This window comes from Symphalangus syndactylus, chromosome 11 (assembly GCF_028878055.3).
Source record: "Symphalangus syndactylus isolate Jambi chromosome 11, NHGRI_mSymSyn1-v2.1_pri, whole genome shotgun sequence".
In the NCBI taxonomy this organism is placed as follows: domain Eukaryota; kingdom Metazoa; phylum Chordata; class Mammalia; order Primates; family Hylobatidae; genus Symphalangus; species Symphalangus syndactylus.
Genome location: NC_072433.2, coordinates 62,046,388 through 62,065,846, shown reverse-complemented (window position 1 = coordinate 62,065,846; position 19,459 = coordinate 62,046,388). Strand labels below are relative to the sequence as shown.

Sequence of the window (19,459 nt, the reverse complement as noted above, 5' to 3'; positions counted from 1 at the left end):
GGGGATGGCATTGAATCTATAAATTACCTTGGGCAGTATGGCCATTTTCACGATATTGATTCTTCCAACCCATGAGCATGGAATGTTCTTCCATTTGTTTGTATCCTCTTTTATTTCACTGAGCAGTGGTTTGTAGTTCTCCTTGAAGAGGTCCTTCACATCCCTTGTAAGTTGGATTCCTAGGTATTTTATTCTCTTTGAAGCAATTGTGAATGGGAGCTCACTCGTGATTTGGCTCTCTGTTTGTCTGTGATTGGTGTACAAGAATGCTTGTGATTTTTGTACATTGATTTAAATATTGTATGTATTGTTTATCGGCTTAAAAAATTAGGCCAGGGATGATGGCCCATACTTGTAATCATTTTGAGAGGTGAAGGCAGGTGGATCTCTTGACCAACCTGGGCAAGATAGCAATACCCCATCTCTAAAAACAAAACAAAAATTAGTGAGGTGTGGTGCCATGGCTCTGTAGTCCCAACTACTTAGGAGGCAGAGGTGGGAAGATTGCTTGAGCCAGGGAGATTGAGGCTGCAGTGAGCTGAGATCCAACCACTGTACTCCAACCTGGGTGACAGAGTAAGACCCTGCCTCAAAAAAAAAAAAAAAATACATTTCTGGGGTTTCGTTTTGTGTCTTTGTGTTGTTTAAGTAACTGGTATTTTCAAGCTAAAAATTAAAAGTATTATGGAAAAACTAATGTATTCATAGGGAAAGAATAAGGTCATAGAATTTATTTGTTATAAGATGTAAATGTTATGTTCTAGAAACTTTTTCTCTGATTTGTAAAATTTTCCCTCTCAAGAAAGTTTTTCTTTATGTCTTATAATTTAAAGACACCCTGGATTACTTAAAGTGTGATAGTTCTGTTGTTGGAGTGAGGATAATGTTGCATACAACCTGCCTTTTGTGGCGTCATCTTACCCTACTTTGCAGAACAGAGATACCAAGGGCTGGCCTTATGAAGCTGGGGCTATTTTTGCATTGTGATTTCAGAGATGCTGAAAATACTGATTTTCTGATACCCAAAATTACACTAAAAATTTAAGAGACTTGGGCTTTTTTGAGTCTTGAAAAGTTTTCACCCTGAGTTTCTGTTAAAATCTAAGATGAAAAGCAGCTTCTATCCAGAATCCTACCAGGGGTTGCTGCCAGCCAACTGAATGACTTGGATTACAAGTGTGAGCCACCATGCTCACCCATCCAGTATCAATTTTTACTGCAATGTTATAGTCTGGTACTAGCATAAGTATAGATTCATGTAGGCCAACAGAATAGAATAGAAGGGTCACTAATAAACACATTAATTTATGGTAAATTGATTGTGTCAAAGATGCCAAGAAATTTTAATAGGAAAATAAATGTCTTTTCAAAAAATTTTGCTGGGAAAATTAAATATACACTTTGCAAAAGGAAAAAGTGGACCCCTAACTCAAACTGCAGACCCCAAAAATACTCAAAAAGGGTAATATATCAAAATGTAAGAGGTTAAACACAAAATTCTTTGGAGAAATCTTATAGTTAATATTTGTATTCTTGGGTTACATAAATATGTCTAAGATATTACACCAAAGGCACAATTTTATTGAAAAAATAATTTATACTTTATTGAATTGGAAATTTGTTTTTAGAACATCAAAAAGAATATGAAAAAATATGCTGCTTAATGGGAGAAAATAAATTGTATACATTATTTGGGTCTATTAGGGTTTATGAAGAACATTTTTATATATATATATATATATATATATATATATAAAATCTCGTTTATATATGGAGTCTTAAAAACCAAACTAAGAGAAGCTAGTATCTAGAATATATAAAAAACTCTTAAAACAACTATTGGCCAATTAAAAATGGACAATAGATTTGAATAGACATTTTCCATAGAAGATACGCAATTTGTTAATTTGCTCAATTTCATTAGTTGTTAAGAAAATACAAGTCAAACCACAATTAATACTAGTTGACACCCACTAAAATGGCTATACCAAAGATACAATGACAAATGTTAGAAAAGAAGTGGAGAATATGGAACTCACATATGCTGCAAATAGGAATGTAAAATATTGCGCCACCTTGAAAACAAAACAATACGAAATAAAAATGTGGCTATCCCTCAAAATGTTGCACATAAAATCACCATAGGACACAGAAATTCTAACCCAAAGTTAGTATGCAAAGGAAATGAAATTCCTATAATCATACAAAGACTCTTATATGAATACTCATAACATGTGGTCATGTCCATGCAACAGAACGCTACTGGCCATCCAGGAGGAATTATGTAGTGATGCAAGCTACAACAGAAATGAAACCCAAAAACATTAGGCTAAGTGAAAGAAACCAGTAACAAAAGACCACATAATCCATGATCCTGGCTATTAGAAACTCTGAGAGACATAAAATTCATTGTTGTCTAGATCTGACATGGCAAAGGCGAATGCAAATAGGATGCATTTTCCTCTTAAGGGATACAAATATTCTAAACTTAGGTGGTAATTAAGCTCACATGGCTCTATAAATATACTAAATAGCCTGGTGTTGTACTTAAAATATGTGATTATATAAAGTATACCTCAGTAAAGCGTTTTAAGAAATTAACATGTCAGCATACACTAAGGTTGTTTAAGATTTTCAGAAACCCAAGTCACAGATTGTAAAAATGAAATCTATTTCTTGTCCATTTCAAAGCATAATAAAGAAAAGGGAGGCAGCAAGCGAACACGCAAAGATCTGGTTACTGATGCAGGGGTATTAATGGGCAGGAACCATGCGATTCGTTTAACCAGGTCAGAAAAGCAAAGGAAATGATTGTAATTTATTGAAGACCACTCTGACTCAGAGTGACTCAGATTGTTAGGAATGTGAAAGCTGTACTCGTAGGGTTGGGCATATTTCTTATCAAACACAGATCGAGAGAGATATCTCACAGAAAGGTTATCAACGACTCTCCTATCTGCAGTTGCCTAGAGTTTTACAGTTGTCTACCGCCAGTCCTAAAACTGCACTGTAGTCACTCATTCTGAACCCAGTGTAACACTCAAATCTAATACGAAACTCCACATTTCATGACTACCACATTCAATCATTTGCCTTTTTTTCTTTTCATTTTTTTGGCCAGCCCTCCGCATTCCCTCTGTTTGTAGCCCTACCTGTCGCCGCTCGCTCTGGAGCAAAATTGTCCACCTCCAGAGCTCGGGCTGCGGGTCCGCGTTCTGCACCGGGCGCCGGTGTTGGCTGGCTCAGGAGCTGTGGGGCAGGCGTGGCGCTCACATGGTGCAGATGTCCCCTGACAGTCCCGGGAGCCTGGGGTCGCCCCCCGCACCAGGCCGCGCTCCCCTCAGTAGGCGGAGCGTGATCCCAGGGGCTTGATCCCAGGGGCTTGGACGCTGGAAACTGCCCCTGGCAGAGAAGGAGCAGGGAGAGCACCAACCTCACCCTCCGCTCCGCAGCGTCGGCCAAGTAAACCCAATTCCAATTCCGTAATAAAAGGATGCAGAGGTGCGCGACTAGCTCCGTCCTTTCCTGCTGCCGGCCCTTAAGGGGTGGCCCCGCTGTCTCCAAGGCTGGAGGAGGTGCCCTGCCCAGGAGCACCACGACTCCCCCGAACTGAGTTTGCCAAGCGCCACGTGTGCCAGGCGGGAGCCCCGGCCTCCTGGCCGCCTCCACCGGGCGGTGCGGAGGGCGAAGCCCTTCCTCCGGGACCCAGAAAGGTCTGACGCCAGGAAAATACCCCGCCCCGGGTAGGCGCGACCCTAGAGGCCCCATGGATCTATCTCACAGACGCCCTACAGAAGGTCCCTGCAGGACCTAACTTGCTGAGGCCCCTTCCTTCCACACTTTTTACCCCTCGGGGGAGCCATCATTCTCCTGTGAGCCCCCCTAGATTATTCCTGTGCACCCCGCATTGACCTCTGGCCTTGGAGCACCCTCGAGTTTTCCCCGCCCGCCGGGAATGTGGGGACTCCACAATTATTCCCATCCAAAGACCCCTCTCAAACCTGTCTCCTGGCATCAGCGACGCTGACACACCACGGCAACTGCCCAGGCTGCCCTCTTCCCCGTCCCAACCACCTCGGAGTCTCCACAATGACTTCCCCACGTCAAGGGCTGTACTGAGACCCTGCACAGCGACCCCGAAACACAGGCGACCCGTCAGCACTCCGTCAGACATCCCGCCCACCCTACAGGGGTGACCAGGCCCCACCCTCCACTCAGGCGATGGCTTCCCCCCACCACCCCTAAAAAGATGCTTTCCCGGAGACCCCGCACAGGGCGCCTCTGTCACACAGGGGCGATCCTATGAATCCCTCCCCAGACATCCTCACTCCCTCTCCAGAGGGAGACCTCACAAGCGGAGGACTCCCCTGGAGAGGATCCTCAGAAACCATTCTCAAAGCCACCACCCACAACCAGAAAGACCCAAGGGAGAATCGTGGCCACTAAACGCATCTCCACACACACACTCCTCCCGGCACTCATGGCCGCCTCACCCCATGGTGACCTCAAAACGCTCTCCCCACGTTGCAGGGAAAAGAAAGGGAGAGTCCAGCAGAACTTTCCACAGGAGAATCCATTTTCCTTTTATTAATTATTCAGTGGAGCTAAAGTGCAGGGCACGAAGGATTTTACACAAAATTTTAAGTTCTTATGTAGAGGTTTTCATGGAAATTTAAACATTTAACAATGATAGGGATAACAGATAATAAACCCATCCTAAGTACATTATCACTAGGTTTCAGCAATTCTTCTTTTGCCGTTTATTTTCAACTATCAATCTAAATATCCTAGTAGTATTTTAAATCAAATATAAGATACAATATCATTAATTTTGGAAAAATTTAACTATAACAAGTGAAGATAAAGAAAATATCATTATCACAACTAATACAACTTTTAATATATAAAATAGATAAATTTGTGTATTCACCAAAGAGTAGACTCTACAATCACTGAAGTTTTGCATGAAATGTTTTAACATGTTTAGTCTAATATTTTATCTTCAGACACAAAATATCAATACATGAAAATATTCAGTTACATATAAAGGGCCATAGATTATGGTTGGAGTAGGAAATCACAAATCAACAGTGGGATATTCCAAACCACTGCACTGTGAAAATAAAAGCAAGAAATAGGGATTCCTATTGTTCCTGATAAAAGGAAAGGTAACTCCTAGAAGGCCACTCCCTCACTTTGCCATATTCAAATGTCTAGAACGAGGCACAGGCCTGGCCATACCCAAGGAAAGATTCAGGGTGTAACAAAAGACAGCAGAGATAACAGCATCTTAGGATTCTGCCCCCCACATCCACCCTTGCACAAAAACTTGATCTAATGTCTCACATTGGTGGGGATCTGGTCTTGTAAGAAAAAAGAAAGTCTCAGAAAGTGTTTCCCTTGTAGACTCTGGGGCAGTTGATCCTCAGCGCCTTCTATTTTGGATGCCAGAAAACTCTTTCTTGATTGAGAAGGGGGGCAGTCCTGTGCACCATAGGAGTCCCATTGTTGACTGCATGTCAGTGGGCGCCACCAGTTATTACAACCAGAACTGTGTGGGCAAACTTCCTCAGGATGCAGAAGTGGCTCCTGTGAGAACCGCTGCTCCTCTCCATATGTGAACAGACTGACAGGTGCAGGCAGCACCAGCAATCTCTTGAACCACTGAGGTGCACTGGAAAATGTGAGTTGTGGTGTGACCCTGTGTTAGAATTATTGAGAGGCTTTTGTTTTGTTGGCAAGTGCTGAGACCATATAATGCACCAGGGCAAGATTAGCTGGGAAAATGATCTTCTGATAAAGATTTGAACCCAGATGTTCCTCTCTTGTTGTTTTCCTGGAACTGGGTAAATTCAGTTTTCACTTCGGTAGCTCCCCTAACAATCCCAAGGCCAGGTCTTTTACTGCTTCCCTAGGTGGTGTGACCATTATCGGCCTGGGGGAAGATGAACTGATTTCATCTCTTCCTTTATAATCATGACGCAGGGGCCTCATTTCACATGCACAGATTCCCTCCAAAGACTAGATAAGCAGGCCTGAGCCACCCTGGTGCTTGGAGTAATGACAGCCTCGCCCCGATGCCACTCTCTCTCAGCCATTGTTGAGTTTTGGGCCATCATGCATTCAGTGCCTCAGTGGACAGAGAACCAAACCCAGGTGCTCTCACAAATCTGGAGCCAATTCTAAAGTTTTTTGAGCTCTAGCTCAGTTCAGACTACTGTCACCTGCTAGGGACTGTGGGTGACTGTGGACACGACTGGCACCTGCTTGAGACTGTGGGTGACTGTGGACTCTGAGCTGGGATGTGCTGTGTCCATGTGACACTGCTTCTCCCCAAGAGTTGTTCAAGGTGGTGCCCTAGGAATGCCATCTGGACCCAGTGGAAGAGGAAGGGCAGGAAGCACCTGGCACCCACTGTTCATACCACCATCACCCAGTTCCACAATGTGGCTAACTTGAAGATGTTTCCTCTCGATGAAAATCCTAAACACTAACAACAACAACAAACAACAATTTACAAAACAAATAACAAAACAAAGAAAAAAAAAGAAAATCCTAATTTTGTTGTTTCTTTCAGCAGAAGTGATATTTTCTACTCTTTACAGTTGAGAAGCTCAGGGTCTTTTAAGGCTAATTTCTCTCTTTAAGATGGCATTAGAGCACCGAATACCAATGAAGTTCATGCTGACAGCCCTTTTCATTGCAGCGGCATCTCGATGCAAGTCTTTGTATTCACAGGCCGTGACAGCCTAGGAAAGTAAATCAAAGAGAAAACAGGTATAATTTTAAAAAGGGCTCCAACTTATTATTTTTTTTTTTTTGAGACGGAGTCTCGCTCTGTCGCCAGGCTGGAGGCAGTGGCGTGATCTCCACTCACTGCAAGCTCCGACTCCCGGGTTCACGCCATTCTCCTGCCTCAGCCTCCCGAGTAGTTGGGACTACAGGCGCCCGCCACTGCGCCTAGCTGATTTTTTGTGTTTTTAGTAGAGATGGGGTTTCACCGTGTTAGCCAGGATGGTCTCAATCTCCTGACCTCGTGACCCACCCGCCTTGGCCTCCCAAAGTGCTGGAATTACAGGTGTGAGCCACCGCACCTGGCCGGGCTCCAGCATTTTTTAAAAGGCACCGCTGATGAGAAGCCACACATACAGATTCCTTTAGATGGTTCCTTTGCAGCTGCTTTGGCTGAGGTTTACAGGGCCAGGTTCTGAGGATGCTACTCCCTGCCCATTCACTAAGGTGTTCTCCTTTAAGGGCTATGAATAGATTGCCAGAGCCAAGAGGAACTTACTTTATTAAGTTATTTTAAAATTGGGCTCATCGCTTAATGATACAGTTACATAAAAAATAAAATAGGACTCCCAAAGATTTCAAGAGTATTGTGACAAGATCCTAACAACAATATCATCCGTTACCTGTGCACCTGTTCCTTCAACATAATAAACATGCACTTGTGCCAGAAAATCAATTTACTCAGCGATTCAAATTCTACCCTATCTTTATTAGTTACTATGTACTCAAAGCAAATTTTAATGAGACAGGTGTGTGCTGGGCTATTTTGGAACATCCAAGAAGTCTAATGACTGAAGCAGCATAAGGTGCTACTTTACTTGCACATTGTGGTAGAAAAACGTATTATTCTAAAGTACCACCAAGATACCAGAAAAAGTGCCAATTTTATATGTGTCTATTTCAGTTGTAATTTTCCTATATACCCACCAAGGGTCATAAGCCAGAAATCCTACGTTGCCCCATGAAAGTTACCATTTTCATTAAAAACCCATGTCCTTCCTACAGACAGTACTTGAAACACTGGCACCGTATGCAGTCTAAGTACAAGTCTCTCAGCCACTACTGCTTTGTCTAATAAACTCATGGGACTACACTGTGTTATATACAGTAGACAATGACATAAATTTCCAAACTGTGTAAGTAAAAGACAGTCAAGAGTGGTAAGTGCATTGTGTATACAGATATAATTAGGAATACAATTGCATTTTTTCACGTATTGTTGTCTGAATGGATAGAGGTTAAAAACAAAACCCATGAGAATCAGATTAAATGTAATTAAAAATATTCTGAATTATGGTCATAGCAGAAAGAATATCAATAATTTTTTAAGAATATGGATCACTGGCTGGCGCAGTGGCTCATGCCTGTAAGTCCAGCACTTTGGGAGGCCAAGGTGGGAGGATCACCTGAGGTCAGGAGTTCGAGACCAGCCTGACCAACATGGCGAAACCGTCTCTACTAAAAATAAAAAATTAGCCAGGCATGGTGGCACATGCCTGTAATCCCAGCTACTTGGGAGGTTGAGGCAGAAGAATTGCTTGAACCCGGGAGGCAGAGGTTGCAGTGGGCCAAGATCGTGCCATTGCACTCCAGCCTGGGCAACAAGAGTGAAACTCCATCTCAGAAAAAAAAAAAGTATATGGAGGATCATTGGCTGTGGCTCACACCTATAATCCCAGCACTTTGGGAGGCCGAGGAGGGTGGATCTCCTGAGGTCGGGAGTTCAAGACCAGCCTGACCAACATGGAGAAACCCCATCTCTACTAAAAATACAAAATTAGCTGGGTGTGGTGGCACGTGCCTGTAATCCCAGCTACTCAGGAGGCTGAGGAAGGAGAATTGCTTGAACCCAGGAGGCGGGGGTTGCCATGAGCCAAGATCGCATCATTGCACTCCAGCCTGGGCAACAAGAGCTAAACTCTGTCTCAAAAAACAAAAAATTAATTAATTAATTAATAAAGAATATGGATCCTTCTATAAACTTTAACAGATAAGAAATATGATGCCAAAGAAATAAGCTCTTTGGTCTGTTAATTTTAAGGCTTTCGTTTTCCTAATCACTACTTAAGATGATTTTGTAACAGATGTTGGCTTTTGTGGCCGATGGAAAATTCCACTAAGTGACTTCACATCCTTACCTCCAGTTTCTGTGCTTTATCTTTGTGAAGAGAACCAAATAGAAAATACAGGTCATGGCCATATGCCAAGGCACGCAGATCGAAGTAATATTTTGCATAGACACTGGCAGATACATGAATATTAAATTCAAGTAGCTCTAAGAAACACTTATCCATCTTGCCCCTAGGGGAGGAAAAACACAATAAAACCAACATAGGACAATTCTAGTCAAGTGGGTTATCTTTAAAAATACCATTCTGAGCTACTAGGATGCTCTAAATTCTGTTTTGAAACAAATAAAGGCTGCCTGGTTGGGTTCCTACACTAATGTGCAAACAAGACACAGCTGCTTGGGGTCTCTTCTGCATCCCAGCACCCCAAGTTTAGGATGAGGGAAAGGTGGAAGCCTCTTGTGCACTCCTGCTGTGGACTCGGGGCTCATTCTTCAGAGTTCCCTTAGGGCAGCTGCACAACTCAAACTCCATGCTCACTCACAAGCCCCGCAATAGCAATCACATGACGGGAATGATGGGTGCCATTTATTAGCTCTGAAGGACCTCCAGGCATTTTTACCAGGACCATAACAGGAAGGGGCTAACTGAAGTAGAGAAGCACCAACAGGAGGACTGGGCGCATCACCACGGCAAAAAATGGACCCATGGAGAGCCACCGTATTATCTCAGAGGAGGAAAAACTCTAAGGCTACAAGAAGGATTCATCCCAAATAAATACTTATAAGCAAGCTACATTCCATGGCAAAAAGATCCCCTTCCCTCTGCTCCAGCCCGCAAGGCTATGTCAAGGGGGCATACTGCAAGTTTCTGCTCACCTTAGTAGTATGAAGAGTTGAAACTGCCACTATGACAGGGCAAGGATATTCTTTAAAGTTTGAAAGGCAGAAAAATCAAGGAGAGACATTTTGGCTCGACTAAACCCATTTTATGATGTGATTTCCAGTAGGGCCCTGGCCTTATACACGCAGTCTTGCTCCTGAGTTGGGAATGCAACCCTGAAGTGCTCAGCATCTCTCACCCCTGGCCAGAATGGGATTTGGGGGAGTTGAATACAGTGGGAGATGAAAGGGCTGGGAGCTGTCCTCTGCCACATGCTCATCCAGCCGCCCTCACCAAGGCTAAATTAATAGGTACACAGAGTAAATCTGGCTGTTTTCAGAGTAACCTCTGTAATGAGTTAATTGCTTAAAAATGAGTAGTATCTGAACAATATATTTGGTTTCTTGGTTTGAAAGTTTTTAATATTTTATTGAAAGTTTTTAATATTTTACCCAGTGGCTAAGTCAACAAATGCTTGATATTCTCCTGTAAGGGGGACAGTTAGACCACGAGCCAAGATGTGGTGATCTAATTTGCTGAACTTAAAACCCAGCTGAACCTACTTCCAAAATTAATTTTCTGTTCACATGTCGGTAAGTCTATAGAAATTTAAGTATATATATATATATATATTTGAATTATATATATATATATAACTTGAATTATTGAATTAACTTCTAACCTCCAAGCTGTCCTTGTTGATTCCTAGGCAGAGGCCAAACTAACTTTGGGATGAACTTAGTTTATAGTTTAACTTTGAAACAAAGACGGTAGCAGCCCTTTCCCAGAAGAAACCTGCTTCCTGCCTGGGGACTGGACTGCCTTTCCAGGACTAACAAATTAGCCACAAGATTAGAAATTATGGTTTAAGAGTCATGCAGCTGAAGTCTGCAAGAGTCTGAACCTCCCCCATATTGCTCCTGGGAATAATATCACTATTGTAAAACCTAAGATCAGTGCTTGAGATATTTTGCAGGCCCTGTACTGGGATCAGGTGGCACCACTCCAATCAACAAACTTGGCTCATCTGGTTTTGTGGCCCCCACCCAGAAGCCAACTCAGTGCAGGAGTACAGCTTCAACGCTCTCTGATTCCATCTCTGATGCGACCAACAGCACTCCCCACTTTCTGACCCCCTACCCACCAAATTATTCTTTAAAAAACCATCCCAGAGTTTTTGGAGAGGCTAATTTGAGTAACAGTAAAACTGGTCTCCCGTACAGCTGCCTCTGCATGAACTAAACTCTTTCTCTATTGCAATTCCCCTGTCTTAATAAATCAGCTCTGGCTAGGCAGCAGGCAAGGAGAACTCAGGCAGTCACAAACCTTGCTTCCTTCAAGGGACCAGTTTTCAAATGGATGACTATGATCAAGGCCACTTTAGTGTTTGCAACGTCCAAAGCACTTCCGTTTCAAATTCATTTGCGGTCATACTCTTTGCTAAAATGGCTACCAGAAATACCACCACGATCACTTGGTTTATACTGTTAGCAAAGTGGTGGCAAAAATAGAATTTTTGTTTTTGTTTTCGAGACAGGGTCTGGCTCCATCACCCAGGGCTGGTGTGCAGTGATGTGATCACAGTTCACTACAGCCTCAACTTCCCAGGCTCGGGCAATTCTCCCACCTCAGACTCCCAGGTAGCTGGGATTACTACAGTTGCCTGCCACCATGCCCAGATAATTTTTTTAAAAAAATTTGTACAGACGGGGTTTGCTGTGTTACTCAGCAGGTCTTCAACTCCTGAGCTCAAGCGATCCACTCACCTCAGCCTTCTGAAGTGCTGGGATAACAGGCATGAGCCACTGAGCTCAGCCGCAAAGGGGTCATTTTTGAATGTAGATACACACTGAGGTATATCTACAATAGACACTGTATCTTCAATTGCAGACATACACTGAGGTGATTCAGAATGATAGTATTATCTGGAGTCATGGACAAAGGTCACGAAACTAACTTGTGCCACTGCCTGGAATGATCTTGATGGGCTGCTGCTGCTCAATGTGAACAAGAGCTGCTCCCTTGTCTTGCACAGATGCAGCCTGCACAGCTGTCCTCACTGTCCAGCGGGCACCCAGGAAGGCTCTGCTGGTAACACCTCCCTGCTCACCCTGCCTGCCAGGCTCCAGGGCCTGTCCCTTCACAGCAGTCACGAGGCCGGATTGGAAGGGAGTCCTGGAGAAGCTGTGTGGTGTTGGTGCATCTGGGAGGAACCCCATGCCTCTGCAAGGCTCCTTGCACTGCCATGGGCAACTCCAGACCCCAGAGTGCTGCCGTGGATGTCTGAGTATCCATGGAGCCTTGTGAGTGTGGTGGGCATGGGGAGATGCCCCAGAAATGCTTTTCACACCACAGGCGAACGTTGGAGGTCCTAACTCATCAGGCTGATTTCCAAACACACGCAACGCTCCCAGTGGGGAGGGGCAGGGCACAGGAATCTATGGCTGTTTAACTTCGTATCTCAAGGTTCCTATAAAAAAAGATCTTCAGATAAAAGGGGGAGGAAAGGGCCAGCAAAAGAAGCTACACAATAGGGGACTTAGGTTGAAGCTAAAACTTCTCCACAGTCCAGAGTCCTTAAGACCTTAACAGTGTGGCCAATTATTTCAAAGGCCAGATGTTCGCCCTTTAAAAAGGGACTGAAACTGGCAGATAGCTTCTAAAAATGTATAAAGATATTTACTGTACTGTGTCATTCTCATAGGACACTTGTAAGAGGGTTGCCAAAAAACAATCAGAAAAATACTTTTCAGTTTATCCAGGAGGTTATTACAACAATAACACGTCAAGACCTACCCATGAATGCCAGAAAATATAAACTGTTACACTAAAGCTGGATAGAGAGAAGTCTGTTGTCTTATGCCTATTTCCTTTATCTGCACAATGAAACCTATAAAGATATTTTTTACAATGTTAACTTGGAGAGCAAATGAGGTATGGAAATTGGTTACACTGTTCGCCAAAACCTTACAAACTCACATGTTCTCAACTGCAATGTCCTTGGGATTCTGGCTGTCATCCACACTCCACAGACCACCATTTCTCCAAACCTTGGAGGCAAGAAGCACAGCTCCAAGGACAATCTTTTTCCAATTAGTAGGACATAGATCGATGTTAGCATTAGTTAGAAGTCGTTCAATGTACACCTGCAAAATAGAGCGCTGCTCTTTGATTTCAGTTCAGTTTAAGTGTGGTGATACGAACATTTAAGAATGAAAGATTTCTTCTGGTTTTGACCAGAAAGTAAGTGCCTTTTATTCTTATGCTCTGCAGAGACTTTGCTCAGACAAAGCAAGAGGCCAAATCACAGTCATACTGAGATACCTCTGCAGCCTACTCTGCCCATAGACATTTCCAGCCCAATTTCGGTCACAGGGATGACTGGACATCCCTGTGGGCATGAAGAGAGGCACCATTACCACCTTCACACTCATGAAAGGCAGCACAAACTCAGGCCCAGTGCAGATTAAGGTTGTTCAGGAAACACTCCAGTGCCGTCCATGTGAGGCGTCACACCTGGCTGGCAGGTAGGAATTTTACAGGTGTGCCATGCTTGAAAACGTTAACGCCCAAGTGATACTGAGAACACTGCTGTCTTCTCCTTTTCACAATAACCCACTCTTGGGACACCAGCTGAGGAACTGCGGGTCAAGAGCACTTCCCAATGCCTGCCGTGCAGACAGCATGACAAGTGCAGGTCTCTGTGGCTCAGAAATAATCTCCATATTCAGTCCCTTGTTAAGGAACGCATGTGTGTGAAAGGAGGGTCCTGCTCACAGCCCCTATTTTCCATGTCTCCACAATCACTTCATGAAAACTCGTTTCTTGTCCTACAGTATCTGCATTCAGTCAATTCGGTTAGTTTTTATGTACAGACAGCTGTTGGCCTCTGTATCCCTGGGGTTCCTCTCAACCTGCCAAGCAGTTTTTGAGACAATCTCAGAAAGCATTTTCTATCTTTCCAATCTCTATCCTATTAAGAACTAGGTGAGGGACCAGCTGAGTGAAGGTGACAGAGGTGAGCTGTGAGGCGTTGCCACCCCAGAGGGTGCTCTGCAGAAGAGTATGTCTCTATGCTACTTGAAGTCTTTGTATCAAGACCAAAGGAGAACAGTTCATTTTAAGAGAGTTCATTTATTGTCCGAAGGTGATAGATCGGCGGCTCAGATCTGGCAATGTTCTCCAAACTCAACTGTGTTTTCAAAATCAAATGGCTGTGGAACGTGATATGTTCTTATGAGAGATTCTGCTCCCTTTCCCCCTAACTCTGCACTATCGAGTATCCTAGGAATGACCCTCCCTCCCAGGGTTCAAGTCCACAGCATTCATTAGAGAGCACTTGAACAGCATTGGTGAGCCCTCAACTTCCTGTCACCTTTACTGGTAAGCTGGAGCTGCTGACACTCACTGATACCACTTGCCCTCCTGGGTCAGTGAGGAATCTTTTTTAACACCAACTCTTCTGTCAGCACGGTGGATCCCATCCCACATTTGTAGAATACTGTTCTCCAAATCACCTCTTCTTGAAGACTTTCTCCCTCTCTGCCAGAGATTTCCCCCAATACAAATGTGTTTCTTGTTCCCATCCTGCTCCCCACAGCTCCCCAGGTGCATCCTCTCATTTGCTTACAGCATCAGGCCCTGTTGCCAGCTCCTCACCTCCCATCTCTCATTAACCCACCTCACCCATCCCCATCACTTGCCTGAGACTCCTCTTGCCAAGGTCCTCGGAGTCTTGACCCCTACAAACCAGAGCCCTTCACCCTAAGGCTCCACTCCCCAAGCTGGCCTTAATCTTGTCCAGGGAATGGCCATTGGCCTAGCTCCTGGGGACTAATACTTACGTGTGAGTTACCCTGTTCCAATCTGTGTGCAATCCCTCTATGCCTGCCTTCACGGGTAGGCTGCCTGCTTCAGATTCTGAGCCACGATGGGTAATGGCTCGCCTATATCACCCTAGTTGCTTCATGGTCCTCTTCTCTGCCCCAACCTTCCTCCCAACTGTGGTCTGCTTTCCCCAAAGCAGTCGCCATAACCTCTTAAATTAAGAACACTGCACTCCCCCGGCTCAAGACCTACCATGAGTGTCCCCATCAAACTGGCTGAACTCCTTCTTATGGCCTGCAAGCCAAAGGGCTCTGTGAGCTGTGGCACTGCCTGTGCGGCCTCATCTCTTCTGTTCTTTTCTTCATTCCTCTCACCACACGGGGCCCTGCTGTTTGTTCCTTGAACACACATGAAATGTGTTCCTGTCTCAGTCCTTGCACTCATCCCACTGCCTGTCATGCCAGCACTCCTTATCGTCCTCGCTTTATAGTCAGGTCACTGTTCAAATGTGACCTCTCTAGAGAGGCTCTTACTGATCATCCTTTCTGAAATAGTGAGCCCCTCCCATCACTCTGTCTTTATCCTGCTTTATCGTTTTGCTATTTTCCATAACCTAAAAAAATGCTTTCCTCATTACAACATAAGCTCATAAAGACAAGGACTGTGTTCAACCTGTCCTCTTCTCTTCCCCAGCACTTAGAAGAGTGGGACAAGGTCGGCATCCAGGGGGTGTTTATGGAACAGACAACTTCTTGCAACATTTAGCACTGTGACCACAGCCTTTCCTATCCTTTGTTCTTCTTTTATTATCCTCTCCTGCTCTTCCTCCTCCCACTCTAGCCACTTTACTGAAGGCTTGTCCCTTACATGCTGGTAGTCCTTACAGAGCTATCTTCTGTCCTCCTTTTCTTTTCCTTTTTAGAGATGGGGTCTTGCTATGCTGCCCAGGCCGGACAGAAACTCCTGATCTCAAGGGATTCTCCTGCCTCGGCCTCCTGAGTAGATGGGACTATAGGTGTGTTCCACCATCCCCGGCTTCTCCACTTTCATTCTAAACACTTTCTCTGCATTTGAGCAGCTACTCTTTTTTCTTTGAGACAGAGTTTCGCTCCCGTTGCCCAGGCTGGAGAGCAGGGGCACAATCTCGGCTTACTGCAACCTCCGTCTCCTGGGTTCAAGCGATTCTCCTGCCTCGGCCTCCTGAATAGCTGGGATTACAGGTGCCCACCACCACACCCAGCTAATTTTTTGTATTTTTTAGTAGACAGGGTTTCACCATGTTGGCCAGGCTGCTCTTGAACTCCTGACCTCAGGTGATCCGCCTACCTCAGGTGATCCGCCTACCTCAGGTGATCCGCCTTCCTCAGCCTCCGAAAGTGCTGGGATTCCAGGTGTGAGCCACTGTGCCCAGTCTTGAGCAGGTGCTCTTAGTCTTCATTCCTTATTTCTAGTTCAGATTCATGCTGCAGTCCCAATGATCCAAATATTGACTGCACACGGCCACTCTGCTATCTTACAGGCACACCAAATTTAGCCTGTCTACAGTGAACACCCCCTTCTTCCAATCCAGCTTTCCCCCCCAGCATCAGCTCTCTCTCTCTCTCCAGCTGGAAGTTCCACTCCTGCTTCCTGCCAGCAGGTGCTGAGCATTCCAAAAGGCCTGCAGCTCGATGAAGAGGCCTGCGTCTGATCCAGTGCCCACGGAGGGGTTTCTATGCAGGTACCCAGCAAAAGCCTTCTCTTCTAAGCTCTCGCCAGATGCTAAAGGAGAGGGTACTGCTCTATCTTTTCTCTCCTGGCTGTGTGGTTGACATTCCTCTATGGGTCAGTGTAGGGAGGGGTAAGCCAATCCCAGCCACCTGAAGAGGACTTCCTATTCAGAATGAGTCTCACTACAGTGATTCTGTGAGAATGATGTAGAGGTAAGGACACAGCTGCAGCTTAGCAGGCTATCTAGCAAAGCCTGTGTCCAAGTCTTACTGGTACCACATTCCTGGGCAATTTATGGAGCAGGCACAAGAGGTCAGCAGGAACAACAAAGCATTCAGAGCAGCAGCTCCCAGTCACAGCATGCATCAGAAGTGCCCAGGGAATATGGCCTGGGACTCAGCTGAGATCTACATTGGAATCTGTTGAAGGAGAAACCAGAAATCTCTCCTGCTGCCTTTAATAGCAATTATTCTGTGATAAGAAAAGCACTGGCATCATTTTAAACCATAATGAAGGTTAAACTCAAATATGTGTATTTACTTTGCTTGCACAGGTTTCTCTTAAAAGATCTGATGATAATTCCAGGAATCTACTTTTAGTTAGAAACACGGCCATACCCTGTGTAGAAGACCAGTTGTTAAAGATGCTTTATAGATAAGAAATATCTTACCAAAGCTACGATTGCACATGGAGCTGTTAGTTTCATGACTTGAAAAAGAGTACGCAAATATCTGAAAATACAGTTGCATTTGGGATCATGCTCGAAGGATTTCCCTGGAGTCTTCTCTTCCTGAAAGAAGGAAAAAGGCAACATAAATATCCACTCAAGAAAACTTTTTAAGAACTCTTAAGATGGCAATGTTCACATTTGTGCCCACGTGTCCCTCACAACAATTCTGATGGGATAAATGTCTTTTAATTTTAAAAATATAAACAGCAGGATCTTAAAATATTTTTGGTTTTCTGCAAACATAGGCCCTATGGTAGCCCTGTGGCCATCATATGTGAAGAAGGAAGTTTTTAACTTTTTATAGCATTTAAACTGATTTAAATTTAAATTGTTTTCTAGTTCTATTCACAGAGATTGTGCATATTTGTCAGGACTATTTACAAATATTTATATTGTTTGGTGCTATAGAAAATTATTTTTTTTAAATGACACATTTTGTTATTTGTTATTTGCACTCACTCCCCTGAGTGCACTAATTAAACCGAGCTGCAAGTCAGCTCTTACTCCAGCATGCCCACTGGACAACACTCCTTATATAAGATGATTAGACACAACAGAGGGAAGCCTTAAAGGTGGGTGATTTTGACTTCAGCATGAACTAAATACAACTCTATGAGACAAAAATAGAACCTCAAAGAAAGTGACACTTACTGAAAGTGGATGTATTGGCTCTTCCAAAATAGCCAGAGATCTATTTGCAGATCTATAAAATAAGAATGTGCATTTATGAAATTAATTCGGGAATTGTTAACATCTTAGTAAAGTACCTGCTGGGAGTAGGGCATGGAGGGTGGAGGGAGATACACCTTGTTTGCTTTGGTAAAATTTGTTCACCAAAACAGTTTCTGCAAATTTTTCTCCTGGATCCTGGCCTTCAGAGGGTTTCTTGACCTTTTTCTTCAGCACATAATGTCCTGAACTGTGAAGTCTTTTCTACATCAATGAGCCAGACTTGCCTTTAAATATTGACCCCACACTAACAGACAATGGTAATAAATTATATCTACTTTCACTCTTCTGACCTCATGCTGGAACACAAGAACAATTTATGAAGCAGTGGTGGTTGCCAAAAAAGTTTTTAGAACTTTTAATAAATGTGAATGAGATTCAGATTTCCCAAATCTTCCTGTAGTATACATCTATCATATTTGCTTAAGTAGTTTGAGTTACAAACTTAATTGCCTTTTTATTTTAAAAGAGGCCAGTCTTTAATGGACTTTAAAAAACTAACATACTGTGTGCTCATTTAGGAAACCAGTGGTTCTCCAAATGTGGTTTGTGGACCCCTGAGATTCCCTAGAAGGCCCGTGATGTCATAACTTTTTTTTTTTTTTTTTGGAGACAGCGTTTTTTTCTTCCACCCAGGATGGAGCACAGTGGTACAAACATGGCTCACTGCAGGCTTGACTCCTGGGCTCAAGCGATCCTCCTGCCTCAGCCTCCCATGTAGCTGGGATGAAATGTGCACACCACCATGCTCAGCTAAATTTTTAATTCTTTTTTGATATAGATGGGGTCTTGCCACATTACTCAGGCTAGTCTCAAACTCCTGGTCCCAAGTAATTCTCCCAACTTGGCCTCCCAAAGTGCTGGGATTACAGGTGTCAACCACCACCTATGGCCCTAAATGTTCTTATAAGAATACTAATTCAACCTGAGAAACTGATTGAAAATGAAACATAAGAATAATTTATTACTTTCTAAAAGTATTAAGACATTGCTTGCTTTCTCACTGTTCAACACTTGTAATGACTGCATAAAAGCAAAAGTGGGTAAAACTGCTGGTTTCTCAGTATGAATAAAGGCTGTAGTACCAAATTATACTAGCATTCATTCCACTCTTCACTGTCCCTTGCAGTTTTCGTTAAAGTAGCCAGCTTCACTTAAGAATGTCCTTGATGAAACAGTAAAAATTCATGGTGTTATTAAATCCTGAAATCTCTTTTTAGTATTCTAAGTAGGAAGTTCACATAAAGCACTTCTGCATACTGAAGTATGGTCATGTTAAAGACTTGTGATTTAACTGTGAGCTGAACAAGCCAATTTTTCACAGAACACCATTTCTATCTGAAAGTATGACTGACTATCATTCTCAAAAAGAAGTCAAGTTGAGTCTGTCATTTCAAGGAAAATAACAAGTATTTGTTGTGTATAATAAAGCTAACACTTTCAAGCTAAAATCAGGACTTGGAAAACTCATACCTACTACTGTGAGCTTGACAGCATCTCAATATTTGAAGACATTTTTATAACCATGGTGATACTAATGAAAGTGAGTTTTTGACACTAGAGACGAACATGAATTAATATTTTCCAAATAGCCAATGCATAATATTATAAAAGCCGGTAGGGGGAAAGATCCATTTATTGTACAAGAAAGATCAGTGAGTATTAGTGGAACGAATTCATTGATATGTACAATCCCATTATAACTATTTTAATAAATCAG

At 43.5% G+C, this 19,459-nt stretch overlaps 1 protein-coding gene across 2 annotated transcripts in view; it reads right to left on the bottom strand.

The window, feature by feature from the left end:
• Positions 1 to 4,558: 4,558 nt before the first annotated feature.
• Positions 4,559 to 19,459, bottom strand: part of LOC129493209 (cyclin-Y-like protein 1B) — a 29,478-nt gene continuing 14,577 nt past the window's right edge. For both annotated transcript variants that reach the window (XM_063612087.1, XM_055299096.2), the window contains 5 exons: positions 17,662 to 17,713; positions 16,951 to 17,070; positions 12,723 to 12,889; positions 8,931 to 9,093; positions 4,559 to 6,749 (listed from right to left, as the gene is read on the bottom strand). In XM_063612087.1, the coding sequence (XP_063468157.1) occupies positions 6,615 to 6,749; positions 8,931 to 9,093; positions 12,723 to 12,889; positions 16,951 to 17,070; positions 17,662 to 17,713 (637 nt within the window). In that variant the 3' untranslated portion in view covers positions 4,559 to 6,614. The remainder of the gene's footprint in view (positions 6,750 to 8,930; positions 9,094 to 12,722; positions 12,890 to 16,950; positions 17,071 to 17,661; positions 17,714 to 19,459) is intronic.